This window comes from Arachis ipaensis, chromosome B01, assembly GCF_000816755.2.
Source record: "Arachis ipaensis cultivar K30076 chromosome B01, Araip1.1, whole genome shotgun sequence".
Classification (NCBI taxonomy): domain Eukaryota; kingdom Viridiplantae; phylum Streptophyta; class Magnoliopsida; order Fabales; family Fabaceae; genus Arachis; species Arachis ipaensis.
The window spans coordinates 109921196-109941545 of record NC_029785.2 but is presented as its reverse complement, the minus strand read 5'-3'; the positions used below and the strand labels follow the sequence as shown (position 1 = coordinate 109941545).

The 20350-nt window shown below is 39.6% G+C and overlaps 1 protein-coding gene across 1 annotated transcript; it reads left to right on the top strand.

The window, feature by feature from the left end:
* Positions 3977 to 4726, top strand: LOC107610883. Its single transcript, XM_016312868.1, has one exon. The coding sequence runs from the start codon at positions 3977 to 3979 to the stop codon at positions 4724 to 4726; it is 750 nt and encodes a 249-aa protein (XP_016168354.1).

Genomic DNA, 20350 nt, shown 5'->3' with positions numbered 1-20350 from the left:
CAACCACTACTTCTTTTTATTCAATAATCTCTACCTTCTCCTTTTGTGGTACTTCTTGCCTTAACTCCTCTTCTTCACCATGGAGCTCCAAATTTACTCCCTCACTAAGCTCCTTAGTTGCTTCTCCACATTCAACAACGGAAGTACTTGGAATGCATGAGCTTAGGTGGGAGGCTAGGCAACCAACGGCTTCTACCATGATAACCATCTTGGTTTCTAGCTCCTTAAACTCCTTTTTCGTCTCCTCTTGTTGCCTTAAGATATGAGATTCAAGATCCCTTAGTTCTTGCGTGTGGGCTTCATCGGAAGGCGGTGGTGGAAAAGAGGGTTCATTGTTTGAGGGAAAGGTGTTGTAATCGGAAGGTGATTCATATTGGTGAAAGTCTTGAGGTGGTGCATATAGAATTTGTGGTTCTTGGGGGTATTGGTGTTAGAATGGTGGTGGTTCTAGATATGGTTTATATGGTGGTTGGTATAGTGGGTATGGGTTAGGGTTATATGGAGGTGAATGGTGGTATGAGGCTTGTGAGTATGGTTGTTGAGGGCTGTATTGAGGAGGGGGTTCGTATGCATGTGATGGTTGTGGTTGACAATCACAATATGGGTCATCACATACATTAGATTGGTATGCATTAGGATTAGGAATATACCCATAAGAATCCAGAGGAGGTTGTTGCCAAGAAGATTATCCATAAGCTTGGGGCTCCACCCACCTTTGATCTCCAAATCTTTGATGCATATCCTCATTACAGCTTCCAATTCCGACAACATAGTTTGAACCAAACTCATAGCCAAAATTATGAAAATTCATGGTGATAAGAGAAAATAAAAACAAAAGATAACAAGAAACAAAGAAGATAAAGTCCTACAACTAGCAAAAATTAACCAACAAACCCAAAATCAAGCTATTCACAATATATACAATAGCCAATAACATAGCATCATTGCAACTCCCTGGCAATGGCGCCATTTTGATGAGTGAATTCCTTGATGGTATAGAATTTCTCAAAATGAATTCTCATTGCAAGTATAGTTATACACCAACAAACAATCCTCCCAATCAAAAATTTGGTTGTCCCAAGTAACAAACCCCAAATAAGAATTAACCAAAGTATTTAGACTCCGGGTCATCTCACAAGGAATTGCAATGAAGTGGTCAATTATTGGCTATGAAGGAATAAGGGGTTTGATTTATAAGAGGAGCAAGAAAAGTAAATCAAGTAAGTAATTAAAGAAAGCAAGGTAAAGAACTCTTGGCTAAGACTTAGGTAATTGAGATCACCATCTTTGTCAACAAATCAAATATTGATAATTATAAGGAACCGAGCTCATTAGGTCTACTCACTAAAGCCTTAAGTATGTAATGTCTACTCCTAGGCTTGGAGTACGTCAAACGGCTTGATCAACATCAATTCATAAGTCTCAACCTAGTTACTAATTAACTTAGTAGTAGTCTAGAGTCAATGGTTATCAAATTGATCCCCAAGGGTTCTAGAATCACCAATTCAATGAAGCCAAATGACTCAAGATCACTCAATCCCCTTAGCCTAGGCCAAGGGTTCTAGAATCACCAATTCAATGAAGCCCAATGACTCAAGATCACTCAATCCCCTTAGCCTAGGCCAAGGGTCAAGAGAACTACTCAAAAACTATAGGAAACATTCTATCAAACACCTATGTGCAATAAAAATAAACATCACAAAATGCAAGAATTAAGGAAACCCATAACTAACTTAAGCAAGAAATCAACAATGACAATGAAAATAAACATGAAGGAGACATGGAAACATAAAATTGCATTAAAAGAAATTGAGATCCAACAATTGTCATCACATAAAAGAGAGCAAAATGAGAAAGTAACACTACAACTAAGAGAATCAAGTAGTAGAAATAACAAATCATAAAGGAAACAAGATGAAAACACGAAATTGAATCAAGATCAACAAGAAATTAACCTAATCCTAACCTAATTCTAGAGAGAAGAGCGAGCTTCTCTCTCTAGAAAACTAACTAAAGGCTCATGTTGACTAACTAAGTGCCCCCCTTTGCTTAGGCTTCAATTTTGCATGAAATACACTCATAAACAAGTTGGATTTAGGCCTGGGCAGCTCAGAAATCGCCCCCAGCATTTTGCCTTTAAGTGGGTCACGTGCGAGTATCGGCTCGTACGCGCCATGTGTGCGTGCTCGTCGATTGGCCATTTTCTCACCAGCACGTACGTGCCATGTACATGTACGCGCCGCCAGACGACTTCACTTCTGCGCGCGCGTGCCTTGTATGCTTGCGCGTCCATTGAAATATTCCCAATCTTTGTTTTTTTATGCATTCTCCACTTTGTATGTTTTTCTCTTCATTTCTTCCATCTGATACTTGCCTTATGAGCCTGAAATCACTCAACAAACACATAAAGGCATCGAATGGAATTAAAGTGAATTAAAATCACCAATTTAAGGGCCTAAAAAGAATGTTTTTACACTTAAGCACAAATCAAGGGAGAATTACAAAACCATGCTATTCATTGAATAAATGTGGGAAAAGGTGATAAAATCCCCTAAAATGAGCACAAGATAAACCACAAAATTGGGGTTTATCACTTCTCTCTCTAGAAAACTAACTAAAGGCTCATGTTGACTAACTAAGTGCCCTCCCCCCTTTGCTTAGGCTTCAATTCTGCATGAAATACACTCAGAAACAAGTTGGATTTAGGCTTGGGCAACTCAAAAATCGCCCCCAGCGTTTTGCCTTTAAGTGGGTCACGTGCGAGTATCGGCACGTACGCGCCATGTGCGCGTGCACGTCAATTGGCCATTTTCTCACCCGCGCGTATGCGCCATGTATGCGTACGCGCCGCCAGGCGACTTTACTTCTGCGTGCGCACGCCTTGTACGCTTGCGCGTCCATTGAAATATTCCCAATCTTTGTTTCCTTATGCATTCTTCACTTTGTATGCTTTTCTCTTCATTTCTTCCATCCGATACTTGCCTTATGAACCCGAAATCACTCAACAAACACATCAAGGCATCGAATGGAATTAAAGTGAATTAAAGTCACCAATTTAAGTGCCTAAAAAGCATGTTTTTACACTTAAGCACAAATCAAGGGAGAATTACAAAACCATGCTATTTCATTGAATAAATATGGGAAAAGGTGATAAAATCCCCTAAAATAAGCACAAGATAAACCACAAAATTGGGATTTATCAGTCATATTTGGATATTGTTAATTTTGAATTTATTAATGCAATGAACTATTTTTATATTTAATTCCATTACTTGTTTGATTTCTTTCAATTAATTATCAGCTCCAAATTTACTTTTATTAATTAAATTTTAATTACCGTGTCTCCTATCTACTCCCTTTACATGTTTGTGAAAATGGCATTCATGTTAATGGAGTAGAGCTCCCAACTTGGCTTATGAGTTGATTAATTGGAAACCCTTGAGTTGTAAAACTCAAGTGTAATATGTAATTGAGAATTGCTGGCTAACTCAATTTTCACTGACTCTAGTCCTTCCCTAGGAAGTGACTAGGACTTGTGAATCAGAGTTAGTGCTACCCACTTGACCTTCCTTTGTAACTTCAAAAGGATAACTGAGTGGAAGCAATAAGCCTTTACTATTGCACTTGGGAAAGACAACAATGATAGAAATTCCAATTATCTCTCCTAACCAAGGCTTTTTATTTCAATTATATAACATCTCTTGTTACTGCTCATTACTTTAATTTTCCAATTATTTATTTTTCTCATTCTCAATTTCAAAAATACTCAGAAAATTCCTAACCAATAAATTGCACCTTGTGTCAACTCTTTGGGAAACGACCTGGGAATTCTATTTCCAATTATTTAATTTTAATTGTGACACAAACTAAATTGATAGTGGAAATTTCATCGGTTAAGGCTATATTGACAACGCTGTTTTCATTAGAAATTCTTAACCGGCATTTTTCCACCCATCATAGCTCAATTTCTGCTTTGATGGGTGCTATACCGGAGAAATATGGTGATCCCAGTTCTTGTCTAGTTACTTGCACTATAAGTGGTATACAATTTGTTGATTGCTTGTGTGACCTAGGTGCTTGTGTTAGCATTATGCCATTATTTGTTTATGATGCATTGAAGCTTCCACCGTTGAAAAGGTCGGCAGCCTGTTTTGTTCTGGGGGATAAGAGTATAATCTCGGTGGTTAGCATTGCGGAAGACGTCTTAGTGAGCATCAAGGGGTTGACTTTTTCAATTGATTTCTACATTCTTGAGATGCCCCCTAATGACTCCGGAAGACCATCATCTATCTTACTTGGGAGGCCATTCTTGAAAATCTCCCATTTTAAATTGGATGCTTTTTCGAGTACCTATTCCTTTGAAATTGATAGAAGAGCAGTGAGTTTCAATCTTGATGAGGCTATAAGGCATCCACCAGAGGACCATTCTATCTTCCGGTGTGATATGATTGATGATATTGTGGCCGAAGTCCACCATGATATAGTTGATGAGAAGAACATGGTTCAATGTGCAAGTGTGGGGAAATCTCCTGAATATACTGAAGACACCTTACCACTTCCGGTGACACCGGATGATCAAGTGCCAAGCCATGAGCCAAATATGGAGTTGAAGCCACTTCCACCCCATCTTAAGTATACGTATCTTGAAGAAAATCAAAATCTCCCGGAGATCATTGCAAAGGAGCTTACTTTCCAACAAGAGGAAAGATTGCTTCATGTACTGTGAAGGAACAAAAAAGCTATTAGGTGGAGTTTGGCGGACATAGTTGGTATAAGTCTCCAAGTTTGTCAGCATCGTATTTTTCTAGAAGAGGGAGTAAAGCTTATCCGTCAACCTCAAAGGCGGTTGAACCCCACAATTTTAAAAGTTGTGAAGAAAGAAGTGACCCAACTACTTGAGGCCGACATTATCTATCCAATCTCGGATAGTGAGTGGCTTAGCCCGGTACAAGTGGTTCCAAAGAAGTCCGACGTCACCATAGTCAAGAATGAGAGTGGGGAACTGATGATTGGATTTTCGACGGTTTAGAATTCACAATATATTCTCGTTGCAAGTATAGTTTCTAAACCAAACAATGATCCTTTCATACAAAAGATTGTTTGTCACAAGTACAAACCCCTAAATTTATAAACCAAAGTATTGGAACCTCGGGTCCTCTCTCAAAGAAATTGCAGGGTAGTGTTCTTGTTATTGGCCATGGACAAGTAGATTTTGGGGTTTTGATTAAGGAACAAGAAAAGTAAATGACGATGGAAATGTAAATGATAAAGCGGTCTTGGCAAGGTTTGGCAGTCAAGGATCTCTATCCTTATCACTAACCACAACATGAGAATTGGCAAGGATCAATCCCATTAAGTCATCCTCTAACATAGTAGTAAAGGAAAGTCAAATGAGTTATATCAATCCAAGTCCATAAGTCCTAACTCTCCACTAATTGAATTAGTGAGAACTAGAGTCAATGGCTCCCAATCATCAATTACTTGGACATTAGTAACTCAAGAGTTCCTAAGTTGTCTTCCCAAGCTAAGAGCATAAAATTCTACTCTAAAATCCAACCAAGCATTTCATCAAACACTTGGAAGGCAAAAAAGGAAAATATAGTAATTTGGCAACAAGAATAAAATCTAACAACAACTAATTGCAAAGAATTAATAACAACAATCAAAAGAAATACAATTATTATGAATTACCTCAAATTGAATTGGAAGAAAATAGAAGGAACAAGAGTAGATCTATAAGAAAGCATAGAAATAACATAAAGGAAATTGCAACAAAAGAATAGAAGAATGATGAATGTAACAACAAGAAATTGAGAAGCAAAAGTAGATGAAAGCATGAATTGAAATCTAGATCTAAGATTATTACCCTAAACCTAATCCTAATCCTAATCCTAGAGAGAAGTGAGAGCATCTCTCTCTAAAACTAACTAAAACTAAGCCTAAAATGTCTTGTGTGTCTTGGTCCCCCCTTCCCCTTTATTCCTTGGTCTATTTATCCTTTTCCCGCCAAAAACTCAGCTCCAAATGGGGCCAGAAACCACCAAAATCGCCAGGCACGAGTTCTTCTTTAAAAATCACGTGCGGCCTTTAGCGCGTACGCGCCCCTAGAGTATTTCGTGATCCACGGGTAGGCGCATAGTGCACGCGTGCGTCCATGGGTGTTTTCCAAATCTTTGGCTTTTCATGAATTCTCCACTTTGTATGCTTTCCTTTCACTCCTTTGATCCTTTCCTAGCCCTTTTCAATCTGAAATCACTAGCAAACACATCAAGGCATCTAGTGAAATCAAAGGAAGATAAAAATCATCAAATTAAAGGTCTAAAAAGCATGTTTTCACATCTAAGCACAAACAAAGAGACAATCACAAAATCATGCTAATTCATTGAATAAATGTGAGAAAAGGTTATCAAAATGCTCTAAATTCAACACAAGATAAACCCTAAAAAGGGGGTTTATCAGGAACTCATGGCCACAAGGGTGCAAAATTCATGGAGAGTTTGCATCGACTACAGGCACTTGAATTTGGCCACTTGCAAGGATCACTATCCACTACCATTCATCGATCAAATGCTTGATCGCCTGTCCGGTAAATCACATTATTGCTTTTTAGATGGTTATACCGGTTATTTTCAAATCCATATTGCTCCGGAAGATCAAGGAAAAACCAATTTCACATGCCCTTTTGGAACGTTTGCATACAAAATAATGCCTTTTGGTTTACGTAATGCATCGACTACGTTTCAAAGGTGCATGATGAGTATCTTTTCGGATCTTCTTGAGCACTGTATGGAAGTATTTATGGATGATTTAGTATTTATGGTAATTCTTTTGACCTTTGTTTGGATAGTCTTGCTTGAGTATTAGAAAGATGTTCTAGTTTAAACCTTGTGCTTAACTTTGAAAAATGTCACTTTATGGTAAAGCAAGGTATTATTCTAGGTCACGTTGTTTCTATTACTGGTATATCTGTGGATCCTACAAAGGTTGATGTTATTTCTGGTTTACCTTACCCCTCTTCTCTTAGGAAAGTCTGTTCTTTTCTTCGTTATGCAGGTTTCTACCGGTGGTTCATCAAGGACTTCAGTAAGGTTGCACTACCCCTTTCCCATTTATTGCAAAAAGATGTAGAGTTTGACTTGAGTGAAGAGTGTACGGAAGCATTTGATAAGCTGAAGATTTCCTTGACCCAAGCTCCTATTGTGAGAGGGCTTGATTGGAGTAGGCCGTTCGAGATTATGTGCGACGCATCTAACTATGCAGTAGGAGCGGCGCTTGCACAACGCGAAGGTAAGGATCCCTACATCATAGCTTATGCTTCTAAGACATTAGATGGTGCCCAATTTAACTATACTACCACTGAAAAGGAACTTTTAGCAATTATTTTTGCCTTGGATAAATTCTGGGCCTATTTACTTGGAACCAAAGTGGTAGTATGTTCAGACCATGCGGCTTTGAAGTACTTGCTAGCTAAGAAAGAATCAAAGCCAAGGTTAATCTGTTGGATATTGCTATTACAAGAGTTTGATTTAGAGATCAAGGATAGGAATGGTTCCCAAAATTTAGTTGCAGACCACTTGAGTCGCCTAGAGCATATCAAAAGTGACTCCACTCCTATCAATGATGCATTTCCTCTTGATAGCTTGCAAGCAATATCCGAGGTGGTTCCTTGGTATGCACCCATTGCTAATTATTTGGTCAGTCACACCTTTCCTCCAAATTTTTCTATACATCAAAAGGACAAGCTCAAGAGCGAGTCCAAATATTACATATGGGATGATCCATATTTGTGGAGATGTGGTGCCGACCAAATAATTAGGAGGTGTGTTCCACAATCTGAAATTTAGTCTATCTTGGAGGTGTGCCACTCTTCTGAAAGTGGTGGCCACTTTGGCCCTCAAAGAACTGCAAGAAAAATCTTAGACTACAGATTTGGTGGCCCACACTCTTTAAAGATACAAATCTTTTCTGTAACTCTTGCCACAGATGCCAAAGGTTTGGAAACATATCCAAGAGGGATGAGAACAACTCATGTTGTTTTGTGAAATTTTTTATGTTTGATGTATTGACTTCATGGGTCCCTTTCCAAACTCGAATGGTTTCATATATATTCTGTTAGTAGTTGATTATGTTTCTAAGTGGGTGGAAGCAATTTCTACCCGTACTGATGAAGCTAACATGGTTGTTTCTTTTGTGCGAAATAACATCATTTGCCACTTTGGATCACCACGAGCGATCGTGAGTGATCAAGGCTCTCATTTTTGTAACAAAATAATAACAGGTTTGATGAATAACCATGGCATTATTCACAAGGTGGCAACGGCTTATCATCCCTAAACAAATGGCCAGGCCAAAGTGTCTAATAGAGAGATTAAGCGCATACTTGAGAAGATAGTTAAACCTCATAGAAGGGATTGGAGCTCTAGGCTTGGAGATGCGCTATGGGCTTATCAAACGACTTACAAGACACCGATTGGCATGAGTCCGTTTCGACTAGTCCACAGAAAGGCTTGTCACCTTCCGGTAGAGGTGGAACACAAGGCTTATAGGGCTGTGAAGGAATGTATCTTAGGATTGGAAGGAGCCGGAGTTGAAAGAAAACTGCAACTGGAAGAATTGGAGTTCATTTGGCTAGAGGCTTATGAAATTTCAAGGCTCTACAAAGAAAAGGTGAAGGTGGTACATGATCAGAACATCAAGAGAAGAGAGTTTAGAGCTGGGGATCAAGTCCTTCTCTATAACTCAAGGTTGAGATTAATGCCGAGCAAACTGAGGTCAAGGTGGGATGGACCATATGTGGTGAAGAAGGTTGAACCGTATGGAGTTGTCCACTTGAGTCATCCCTCAAGCCCTACCTTTTTCAAGGTCAATGGCCACTGGTTGAAACTCTATCATGGTGTGAAGATGAAGAATAACAAGGAGTTGGAGATCTTTCTCTTGAAAGATGATGATTGGGATTTGCACTGGTTTGGAATTTCTCAAAAGTAGAATAAGCGGTTCGTTGCAAGTATAGCCCAAACCGGAAATTCAATCCCAGACATCAAAGTTTAATTCAATTCAAATATAAACCGAGAGTAATGAAACCTCGGCTTGTTCTTCCCTAGGATGCAATCGAAATGTTACTTCCTTGGTTGTTAAGGCAAAAAGGGGTTTTGCAAATCAAAAAACAAAAGATTAAGGGAACTAAGAAATCAAAGAACTAAGGAATGATCAAAATTGTACTTAATGCAAGTAAAGAGAAGATGAGATCAAAAGTAGTGAAAATGCTATAAATGTAATAAAGAGCCTTGACTTGGGAATGAGAGTCCAAGGAATCCTATCATCGCCATAACCACAACTATGGTAATGATCATGAGTCAATCTCGCTTAGTTAACCCCAACCATCAAGGAGTAAATCAAGCAAGCATAATTGACCTTAATCCATAAGTCCTAACCAACTTACCAAACTAGTTGATAAAAGGCTAGCGTCAATGGAAACAAGAGTCAACTAACTACCCAAGAATTACCACTAAATGTCGGACATTATGACTCTAGTATCCTAGGAACTCAAACCACAAGCCAAGGTGGAAAAATCTACTCAAAATATAGATTTGGCATTTTCACAAACACCTTGTTTGCATAAAAGTAAAACATGCGAAAATTACAAAGTAAAATGGAAATTATAACCAACTATCAACAAAACCAAATATAGACAAGCAATCAAGCATAAAGGAAGCATGAAACATAAATTTCATTGATCAAAACTTCAAGTAACACAAAATTGCAATTATAAATAAGTAACTTGAACCAAAGCAAATGAAAGTAAAAGTGCTATAATTAAAGGTGAAATTGAGAGTACTTACAATGAAAAGGGGTAAAATCAAAGATCAAGCTTCTATAGAATGCTACAATGGAGATGGAAATTAAACCCTAAGAGAGCATTTTCTACTCTACTTCTACTCCTACTCCTAATGCATTTTCTACCTAATCTAACCTAATGAAAGCCTCCTCTTCAAATGTGTTGAATTCCCCTTATATAGCACTCCAAAATCAGCATCCAAGCCTTCCAAAATGGGCCAAAAGCCCTCAAAAAATGCACAGCACGCGTGTCATTAATGAAATCACATGCAGAGACCTGTGCGGACGCACAGATGTGTGCGTCCGCGCACTTGGCTGAATGTTGACCTGTGCGTACGCATGCAAGCTTGTGCGCACGCACACTTGCCTGTGTGTGCTTTTCCTTGTTTTCTTCATGTGTTCTCCTTTCTACATGCCTTCTTCCACTTTTGCTTAGCCAATCTTCCCAAAATGACCTGAAATCACTCACAAAACACATCACGGCATCGAATGGCATAAAAGTGGAATTAAATTACTCGATTTAAGCACAAAAATGCATGTAGTCACATTTAAGTTCAGATTAGAGATCAAACACAAAAGTATGCTATTTTGGTGCTTAAGTGTGAGTTCATGTGCTAAAATCCATCCAAATTAAGTCAAAATATACCATCAAATATGGACTCATCAAAAGACTCAGCCAAGGAAGAGGAATAAGCTCATAGACCGTCCAACTTAAGGACATTAAAGAAAAGTGCTAGGTGGGAGACAACCCACCATGGCATAATCTTCCCTTTCTATAGCTTTTTCTTTATTTATTTACTTATCTTTGCTTCATTAGATGTGTGTGATCCTTTTCAATTATGCATATTTGCTTTTGTTCTTATAAAAAAAATTGATGCTGCTGCTTTCTGGTACAAAAAATCAGAGAGTTGTGCTGAAACCATGCGTGAGGGGTGACAGGGCGCATAAACCACTCCACGTGTATGCCTCGCTGACGCGTACGCGTCACCCAACAATTTTACCTTGTCCACGCGTGTGCCTGACCGAAGCGCACGTGTCGTATGCTAATGCTGCAATGCCTGGTACAAAAACAGAGACTTGCACTGGAACGGTGAGGGTAGGGTGCTAGGAGCACAACCAAACCCACGCATGCGCCTCGTTGACGTGTATGCGTCACTCTATTTTCCAGTTACCCACGCGTGAACGTGACCAACGTGCACGCGTAGTCTCTTAATGCTGCCTCTAGTACAAAAACTAGAGAGTTATGATGGAACTGTTCTGGTTTCGTGTGTCTAGCACGAAAAGTAGTCACGTGCACGTGTGACCGATGCTCACGCGTCCCTTTCACTTTTGGGCCTTCCACGCGTACTCGTGGATGATGCGCCCACGTCACAACGCAGATTCAATTAAATCAGCACGCTGCCCTGCCTCCCGTCACTCTCCCTCTTTCTTCTAATCCTAATTCTTTCTTCTTTCTTCTTTCTTCTTTCTTCTTACTTTTTCCTTCTTTTTTACCCTCTTCCACCGCCACCGGCGGACCACCACCGGTGACCACCACCTCCGGCAGTCTCACCTTTTTTTTCTTTTCTCTTCTCACCTCTCTTATCTCACTTCTACTTACTTTTACCTTTCTCTCTTTTTCCTTCTTTTCAAGGTTTCTTTTCTTACTCTCTTCTACTCTTTAACCCTTTTTTTGTTTGTTGCATTCGAATATTTTAATTGTTCTTAATTGTTGTTACTTGCATTTTAGTTTTATTCTTTTAGTTTTCTATTAGTTCTTTCTCTCTTTGCATTTTTCTATTGGTGTTGGAGTTTCAAGTTAAATTGTTTGTGGTTTGGTGGATTATTTTGATTCCTCTTGACTTGTTTATATCATGTGATATTGCTATGGTAGTTGTTATTTTATTTTGAGGATTGTTTCACACTTAAACTTATCAACTTGCTTGTTGTTTATGATATGCATCCCAAGTGTTTGTGAAAAAGCACCAATGACACTTCAGTTCATCTTTGACCCTATTCTTTCAACCTATTGCTTCTTTATCACACACTTGCACTCTATGTACGTTGAGCTTATTCTCTATTAATTTTCATCATCCATATACTCATTATTTTTGGATTGATTCGCATGTGTCCATCATTGTTGATATCAATGCTTGAGTTTATCCCTCTCATGCTTTATACTTGCATGTTTCTATCCCTCTCGCATCTAGTGTTAATGACATGGCTTTATGATTTTAATTGATGTTTTACTCGCATGTTGTACCTACCATTTATTTAAGACACTTTCCTTTTCTTTGGCATTCATTCTCACTTTCATTTTCTTGATTCCAGTATTTATCTTCATGAGTTTAATGTTTTCTCTTTTTCTCACTTTTTCAGGATGGCCACGGGTGCGCGGAATTACACTTCGCACAACTAAACCAGCAACTGCACTGGGTCGTCCAAGTAATACCTGAGTGAGTCAGGGTCGATCCCATGAGGATTGTGATTTGAAGCAAGCTATGGTTATCTTGTAGATCTTAGTCAGGCGGATAGAAAAGTTGATTGTTTGTTTAAAGCGCATAAAAGTAAAATAAATAAAACGTTACTCGGTTAATGGTGAATGCAATGATATGGAGATGGTTAAGGCTTGGACATGCTTTGTTCTTCTAGATTACTCCGGTCTTACTGTCTATTCCAACTGTGAATGATTTCTTCTACGGCAGGCTGTATGTGATCAACGCCTTTCTTAAGGGATCGCCAATGCTCCTCCAAATCTGAACCCCAGGGTTAGTGTGGATCCAGTCTGATTGAGGGTGAAGCTCTTGCAGTTCATTCTCCTTAGTGATCCTACTCAAAATGCCATGGACAAGTTCGAATCTTCCAGATCAGAGAATGTTACGTCTTTGGTTCTAGCCTCTACTACAAAGACTCTAATCTCCGCGTACCTCGGCTGAACTGGTGTCTCGAGAAGTCCCCAACGAAATCATGGATTAGCCGTCTAAGAGATGTATAATCAAGCTAGTGGTTCATCATTGTCCGATGAAGAACTCACTCTGAACCCATGTAGAATGAGATAACCTTGTGCCAGTTTAACGCATTCATAATGATGAATAACGAATATACATCTTAGAATAGAGAGTCAAATACGTATTGAGATAGAACAGTAGTACTTTATTAATCCATAAAACTCAGTAGAGCTCCTCCCCTCAACCTAGGAGGTTTAGAAGCTCATACTGATAGAAAATACAATGTGGAATTCAAAGATATGCTAGAGGTCACCAAAAGATGTAAAAGTTCTCAAAATAAATACTAGATTAATGACTAAGGATTACATAAGAAGGGTAAAATAGTCTTTTAGTGCTAAAATCCACTTCTGGGGCCCACTTGGTAAGTGCTGCCAAAGGGGTCCTTCTTGGGCGTTGAACGCTGGTCTCTTCTCCTTTGGGCGTTGAATGCCAGAATAGAGCAGGAGGCTGGCATTAAAGCCAGGTTTGGGGCTTCAATTTAGAAGCAAAGTATGGACTATTATATATTTCTGGAAAGATCTGGATGTTAGCTTTCTATAGCCGTTAAGAACGCTCCATTTAGACTTTGGTAGCTTCAGAAAAGCTATTTCGAGTGCAAGGAGGTCAGATCCTGATAGCATCTACAACACTTTCTCTGTCTCTGAATTAGACTTTTGCTCCAGCTCCTCAATTTCAGCCAGAAAATACCTAAAATTGCATAAAAATATACAAACTCAAAGTAGAATCCAAAAATGTGAATTTTTCACTAAAATCTATAAAAACATAATAAAACTTAAACAAAACATATTAAAAACTATATGAAAATGATGGCAAAAAACGTATAAAATATCCGCTCATCAGAACACCAAACTTATATGTGTTGCTTGTCCCCAAGCAACCAAAACAAAGTAGGATCGAAAGAAGAGTAAGATACAATAAATCTCAGAGTTTTTAATAAAGCTCATTTTCAATTAGATGAGCGGGACTTAGTAGCTTTTTACTTCTGAATAGTTTTGGCATCTCACTATCCATTGAAACTTAGAAGTGTTGGTCTCTTTAAGAACTTAGAATCCAGATGATATTATTGAATCTCCTAGTTTAGTTCTTTTTTATTCTTGAATACTACTTTTAGAGTCTTGGCCATGGCCCTAAGCACTTTGTTTTCCTGTATTACCACCGGATACATAAATGCCATAGACACTTAACTGGGTGAACCCTTTTGGATTGTGATTCAGCTTTGCTAGAATCCCTAAATAAAGGTGTCCATAGTTCTTAAGCACACTTTTTTTGCTTTGGATCACAACTTTAACTGCTCAGTCTCAAGCTTTTCTTCTTGACACCTTCACACCACAAGCATATAGTTAGGGACACTGTCCATTTGGAGTGCTTAGGCCAAGATTTTACTCCTTTTAGGCCCCTCCTAACTATTGATGCTCAAAGTCTTGGATCCTTTTGCCCTTGCCTTTTGGTTTAAAGGGTTATTGGCTTTTTGCTCTTGCCTTTTGGTTTAAAGAGCTATTGGCTTTTTCTGCTTTTTATTTTATTTTCAGCTTGCTCTTTTTTTCCGCATGCAATTATTTTTTTTTCTTTTTATTGCATCTTGCTTTTTCTTGCTTCAAGAATCAATTTTTGGATTTTTCAGATTACCAATAATATTTCTCCTTTTTCATCATTCTTTCAAGAGCCAACATTCTTAATTTCAATTTCAAATATTCACTGTTCATTCATACATTCAGAAAATAAAAGCAATGCCACCACATCAAGATAATTGAACTATTCTTAAGATAAACTCGAAATTCATGCAACTTAATCTCTCTTTCAAATAAAATTTTCTTTTAAGTAAGGTGAGAGATATATGGAACATTTTATTACTTTAAGACATAGATAGAAATGATCATATAATAAGAACAAGAGAACAGACAATAAAACATAACAGAAAACAGAAAAATAACATAAGAAAAAGGGGATTAAGAGAACGAATCCACCATAGTGATGGTGGCTACTACTCCTCCTTGAGGATCCAATGTAGTGCTTGATCTCTTCAATGTCACGCCCTTGTCTCTGTTGTTCTTCCCTCATAGCCCTTTGATCTTCTCTTAGTTCATTGAGGATGTGGAAATGCTCTTGATGCTCCATCCTCAATTGCTCCATATTAGTGTTCAATTCTCCAAGAGAATTATGCAATTGGTTCCAATAGCCTTGAGGAGGAAATTACATCCCCTGAGGTATCTCAGGGATTTCTTGCTGAGGCGGTTGCACAGGCCCACGTGCATGCTCTCTAGTTTGCTCCATCCTCTTCTTAGTGATGGGCTTGTCCTCCTCAATGAACATGTCTCCCTCTATGACAATTCCAGCTGAATTGCATAGGTGACAAATGAGGTAAGGGAATGCCAACGTTGCTTGGGTGGAAGACTTCTCAGCTATCTTGTACAGTTCTTGAGGTATCACCTCATGTACTTCCACCTCACTCCCAATCATGATGCAATGGATCATGATGGCTCTGTCAATGATCACTTCTGACCAATTGCTAGTAGGGATGATGAAACGTTGGATGAATTCCAACCATCATCTAGCTACGGGCTTGAGGTCAAGCCTTCTTAATTGAATGGGCTTGCCTTGGGAATCCCTTTTCTACTGTGCTCCTTCCACACAGATGTCTGAGAGCACTTGATCTAGTCTTTTATCAAAGTTGACTCTTCTAGTGTAGGATGTGGATCTCCTTGCATCAAAGGCAAGTTGAACGCCAACCTCACACTTTCTGGACTAAAGTCCAAGATTCTCTCAGACCATGGTGCTCCAATTCTTGGGATTTAGATTCACACAAATATCATAGTTTTTCGTGACCCAAGCATTAGCAAAGAACTCTTGCACCATTAAGATCTCAACCTCTTGGATGGGATTGGTTAGGACTTCCCAACCTCTTCTCTAGATCTCTCTTCGGATTTTCGGATACTCATTCTTCTTGAGCCTAAAAAGTTCCTCAGGGATCACCTTCTTCTCTGCCACTACTTTATAGAAGTGGTCTTGGTAGGCTTTGGTGATGAATCTCTCCATCTTCCAAGATTCAGAGGTGGCGGTTATAGCCTTTCATTTCCTCTTTCTAGAGGGTTCTCCAACCTTGGGTGCCATAAGTGGTAATAGAAAGCAAAAAGCAAAGGATGGAGTATAATGGAGTAGAATGCAAAAATAAATAAAAGAGAAGAATGGAGTAGAATGCAATTCGGCCAAGGGCGCTTTGATGTGTATGAGAGGTGTGTGTATGAAGGGTTAGTAAGAGGGGTATTTATAGGAGTGGACTAGGGTTGGGTTCGGTCATGGGTGGGATAAATGGGAGGGAAATTTGGTTTTGAAGTAGGTGAGGGTTGGTGGGAGTTATGATGGTTTTAGGAAAGTGATATGGATGTGATTGGGCTAGGGTTTATAGGAAAGAGTCCCACTAGTCTTGAGAGGCTAGGGAATTCAGATTCCCTGCCCTTTGCATGGGCGTTTGAATGCCCAGTATTATGCTCTTGGCTGGCATTCAACACTAGCTTTGCTGCCATTTAGAGCGTTTAACGCCCAGCCAATGCTCCCTAGCTGGCATTCAATGCTAGCAAGACACTCCATCCAGAGTATTCTGTTTTTATTGCTGAACCTTTCTGTCTCTGTTCTGACTGCTGCACATGATCATGAACCTAAAGGAATAACTTAAAGAAAATAAATTCAAAGAAAAACATAAACAATAACTATGGTTGGGTTGCCTCCCAACAAGCGCTCCTTTAACGTCACTAGCTTGACGGTTAGCTCCTTACGGAGAATGATATGGGCTTAGAATTTTGCCCCTTGCAGTGAAGTTTCTTCCTGTCTTCTCATGAATGAGCTCCACATGCTCTAGACACAGGACACGACTCACTGTATGTGGTATGACTTACTTCTTGGTGAAGATAACTCTCATGCCAGGTGAGAGGCCTTTAGCGGGGACTTTCTTGTCCCTCCAACCTTTAGGTACTTTCTTCTTAGTACCTTTGTTCTCAATGCTTGTTGATGGCTACCCAACACCAAACTTAGAATTGGTGTTTGGGGGCTTAGTAAAGCTTTAAAAGAGATGGTTAGAACACTAAGTGTTGCACAGTTATCTCTCTTTTTTCAGAGGGAGAGTTGGGGTGAGGCATCTTGAACAAGATGTGATCCTCCCCTAGTTGTAGAATCAGTTCTCCTTTTGCTACATCAATGATAGCATTGGCAGTGGCTAGGAAATGTCTTCCAAAGATGACGGATTCATCCTCATCTTACCTAGTATCTAAGATAATGAAGTTTGCAGGGATGTAAAGATTTTCAACTTTCACTAATACACCCTCTACTAAGCCATATGCTGTCTTTATTGATTTGTCTGCCATCTCTAGTGAGATGTTTATATCTTGTACCTCAAAGATTCCCAACTTCTCCATTACGGAGAGTGGCATGAGGTTTATGCTTGACCCTAGGTCACATAGAGCCTTCTCAAAGGTTATGGTGCCTATGGTGCAAGGGATTAGGAAGCGTCCGGGATCTGGAAGCTTTTGAGGTAGCTTCTGCTGAACTAAAGCATTGAGTTCGCTTCATGAAAGCTCCTAGATACTGAAAAACTTGCTCTTCCCTAGTGTTCTCATCCTCATCAGAAGATGAGTGTTCATCAGAACTTATGCACTGCAGGAGTGCATGCAAGGGAACCTTTATAGTCTCTATATGAGCCTTGGCTTCCTTTAATTCTTGGATAGGAATTGCTTCAGTGGGTGCTAAACACTCAGTAGGTATGCCATTACTGGCGTTCAACGCCAGTTCTGGTGGTTCTTTGGGCGTTGAACGCCTATCATGCATCCCTTCACTAGCGTTCAACGCCAGTTCCTTTGCCAAGTTGGGCGTTGAACGCCCAGGAGGGACCTCCTTCCTAGCGTTCAACGCCAGATTCCCTGCCATTTTGGGAGTTGAACACCCAATGAGGGCTTCTTTACTAGCGTTCTACGCCAGCTTTGATGCCTGTTTGGGCGTTGAATGCCCAGTCTCACTGGCGTTCAACGCCAGCTTCTGTCCCAGCTTGGGCGTTGAACACCCAGTGAGATGCACTTCACTGGCATTTAATGCCATTCCAGTCTCTCCAAATTCGGCCCCAGCCTCTATGGTGATGGCCTTGTACTCTTCTCTCGGGTTTACTTCAGTGTTACTAGGAAGAGTGTCAGGGGGAGTTTCAGGGATTCTTTTGCTCAGTTGACCAACTTGTACCTCCAAATTTCTAATGGAGGATCTTGCTTCAGTGATAAAACTATGAGTGGTCTTAGAAAGGCTGGAGACTAGAATGACTAAGTCAGAAAGGCTCTGTTTAGGAGTTTCCATATTCCCGTGAGACGATGGGAATGGTGGCCTGTTGTTGAACCTGTTTTGGTTCCTTCCACCTTGATTGTTGTTGAAGCCTTGCTGAGGCTTCTGTTGATCCTTCCATGAGAGGTTAGGATGATTCCTCCATGAGGGATTGTAGGTGTTTCCATAAGTTTCTTGGTGCACGAAATTACAATCACACTTTTGTAACTCTGCACAACTAACCAGCAAGTACACTAGGTCGTCCAAGTAATACCTTACGTGAGTAAGGGTCGATCCCACGGAGATTGTCGGTTTGAAGCAAGCTATGGTTATCTTGTAACTCTTAGTCAGGATATCAGTAATTCTCAGAGTTAATTGTAAAAAGTAAAAGAACATGAAACAAATACTCGTTAAGCAGTAATGAAGAACAGGTTGAGGCTTTGGAGATGCTTTGTCTTCTGAACCTCTGCTTTCCTACTGTCTTCTTCTTCATGCACGCAAGACTCCTTCCATGGCAAGCTTTATGTTGGGCATCACCGTTGTCAATGGCTACATCCCGTCCTCTCAGTGAAAATGTTCCAAATGCGCTGTCACCGCACGGCTAATCATCTGTCGGTTCTCGATCATGTCGGAATAGGATCCATTGATCCTTTTGTGTCTATCACTACGCCCAACACTCGCGAGTTTGAAGCTCGTCACAGTCATCCCTTCCCAGATCCTACTTAGAATACCACAGACAAGGTTTAGACGTTCCATATCTCAGGAATGACCGCCAATGATTCTAGCTTATACCACGAAGACTCTGATTTGAATCATGAGGCTAAGAGATATGCATTCAATCTAAGGTAGAACGGAGGTGGTTGTCAGGCACGCGTTCATAGGTGAGAATGATGATGAGTGTCACAGATCATCACATTCATCAAGTTGAAGTGCGAATGAATATCTTAGAATGGAAGCAAGCGTAATAGAATGGAAAACAGTAGTAATTGCATTAATTCATGAAGAACAGCAGAGCTCCTCACCCCCAACAATGGGGTTTAGAGACTCATGCCATAGAGGATACAATATGAAACGTGTATAATGTCATGAGGTCCAAGATGAATCACTGAAAGTAGTATTTATAGTAAACTAGTGACCTAGGGTTACAGAAAATGAGTAAGCTAGGGTGTTTATTGTAAAAATCTATTTCCGGGGCCCACTTGGCGTGTGCTTGGGCTGAGCATTGAATCTTTCATGTGTAGAGACATTTTCTGGAGTTTAACGCCAGTTTTTATGCCAGTTTGGGCGTTTAACTCCAGCTTTTGTGCCAGTTCTGGAATTAAACGCCAGAATTCTTGAGCTGACTTGGAACGCCTATTTGGGCCATCAAATCTCGAGCAAAGTATGAACTATTATATATTGCTGGAAAGCCCAGGATGTCTACTTTCCAACGCAATTAAGAGCGCGCCAATTGGGCTTCTGTAGCTCCAAAAAATCCACTTTGAGTGCAGGGAGGTCAGAATCCAACAGCATCTGCAGTCCTTTTTCAGCCTCTGAATCAGATTTTTGCTCAGGTTCCTCAATTTCAGCCAGAAAATACCTGAAATCACAGAAAAATACACAAGCTCATAGTAAAGCCCAGAAAAGTGATTTTTATTTAAAAACTAATAAAAACATAATAAAAATTAACTAAAATATACTAAAAACATACTAAAAACAATGCCAAAAAGCATATGAATTATCCGCTCATCACAACACCAAACCTAAATTGTTGCTTGTCTCCAAGAATCTAAAAATCAAATAGGATAAAAAGAAGAGAATATACAATAAATTCCAAAAATATCTATGAAGATCAGTATTAATTAGATGAGCGGGGCTTTTAGCTTTTTGCCTTTGAACAGTTTTGGCATCTCACTTTATCCTTTGAAGTTCAGAATGATTGGCTTCTATAGGAACTCAGAATTCAGATAGTGTTATTGATTCTCCTAGTTAAGTATGTTGATTCTTGAACACAGTTACTTTATGAGTCTTGGCCGTGACCCTAAGCACTTTGTTTTCCAGTATTACCACCGGATACATAAATGCCACAGACACATAACTGGGTGAACCTTTTCAGATTGTGACTCAGCTTTGCTAAAGTCCCCAATTGGAGGTGTCCAGAGCTCTTAAGCACACTCCTTTTTTTGCTTTGGACCATGATATTTTGTCCAGATGGAAGTAAATAATTCTTCCTCTGACCATGGTTCTGTAGGTATGAA

Coding starts and splice junctions, on each gene's coding strand:
- LOC107610883 (XM_016312868.1), top strand. CDS start 3,977: ATGGGTGCTATACCGGAGAAATATGGTGATCCCAGTTCTTGTCTAGTT.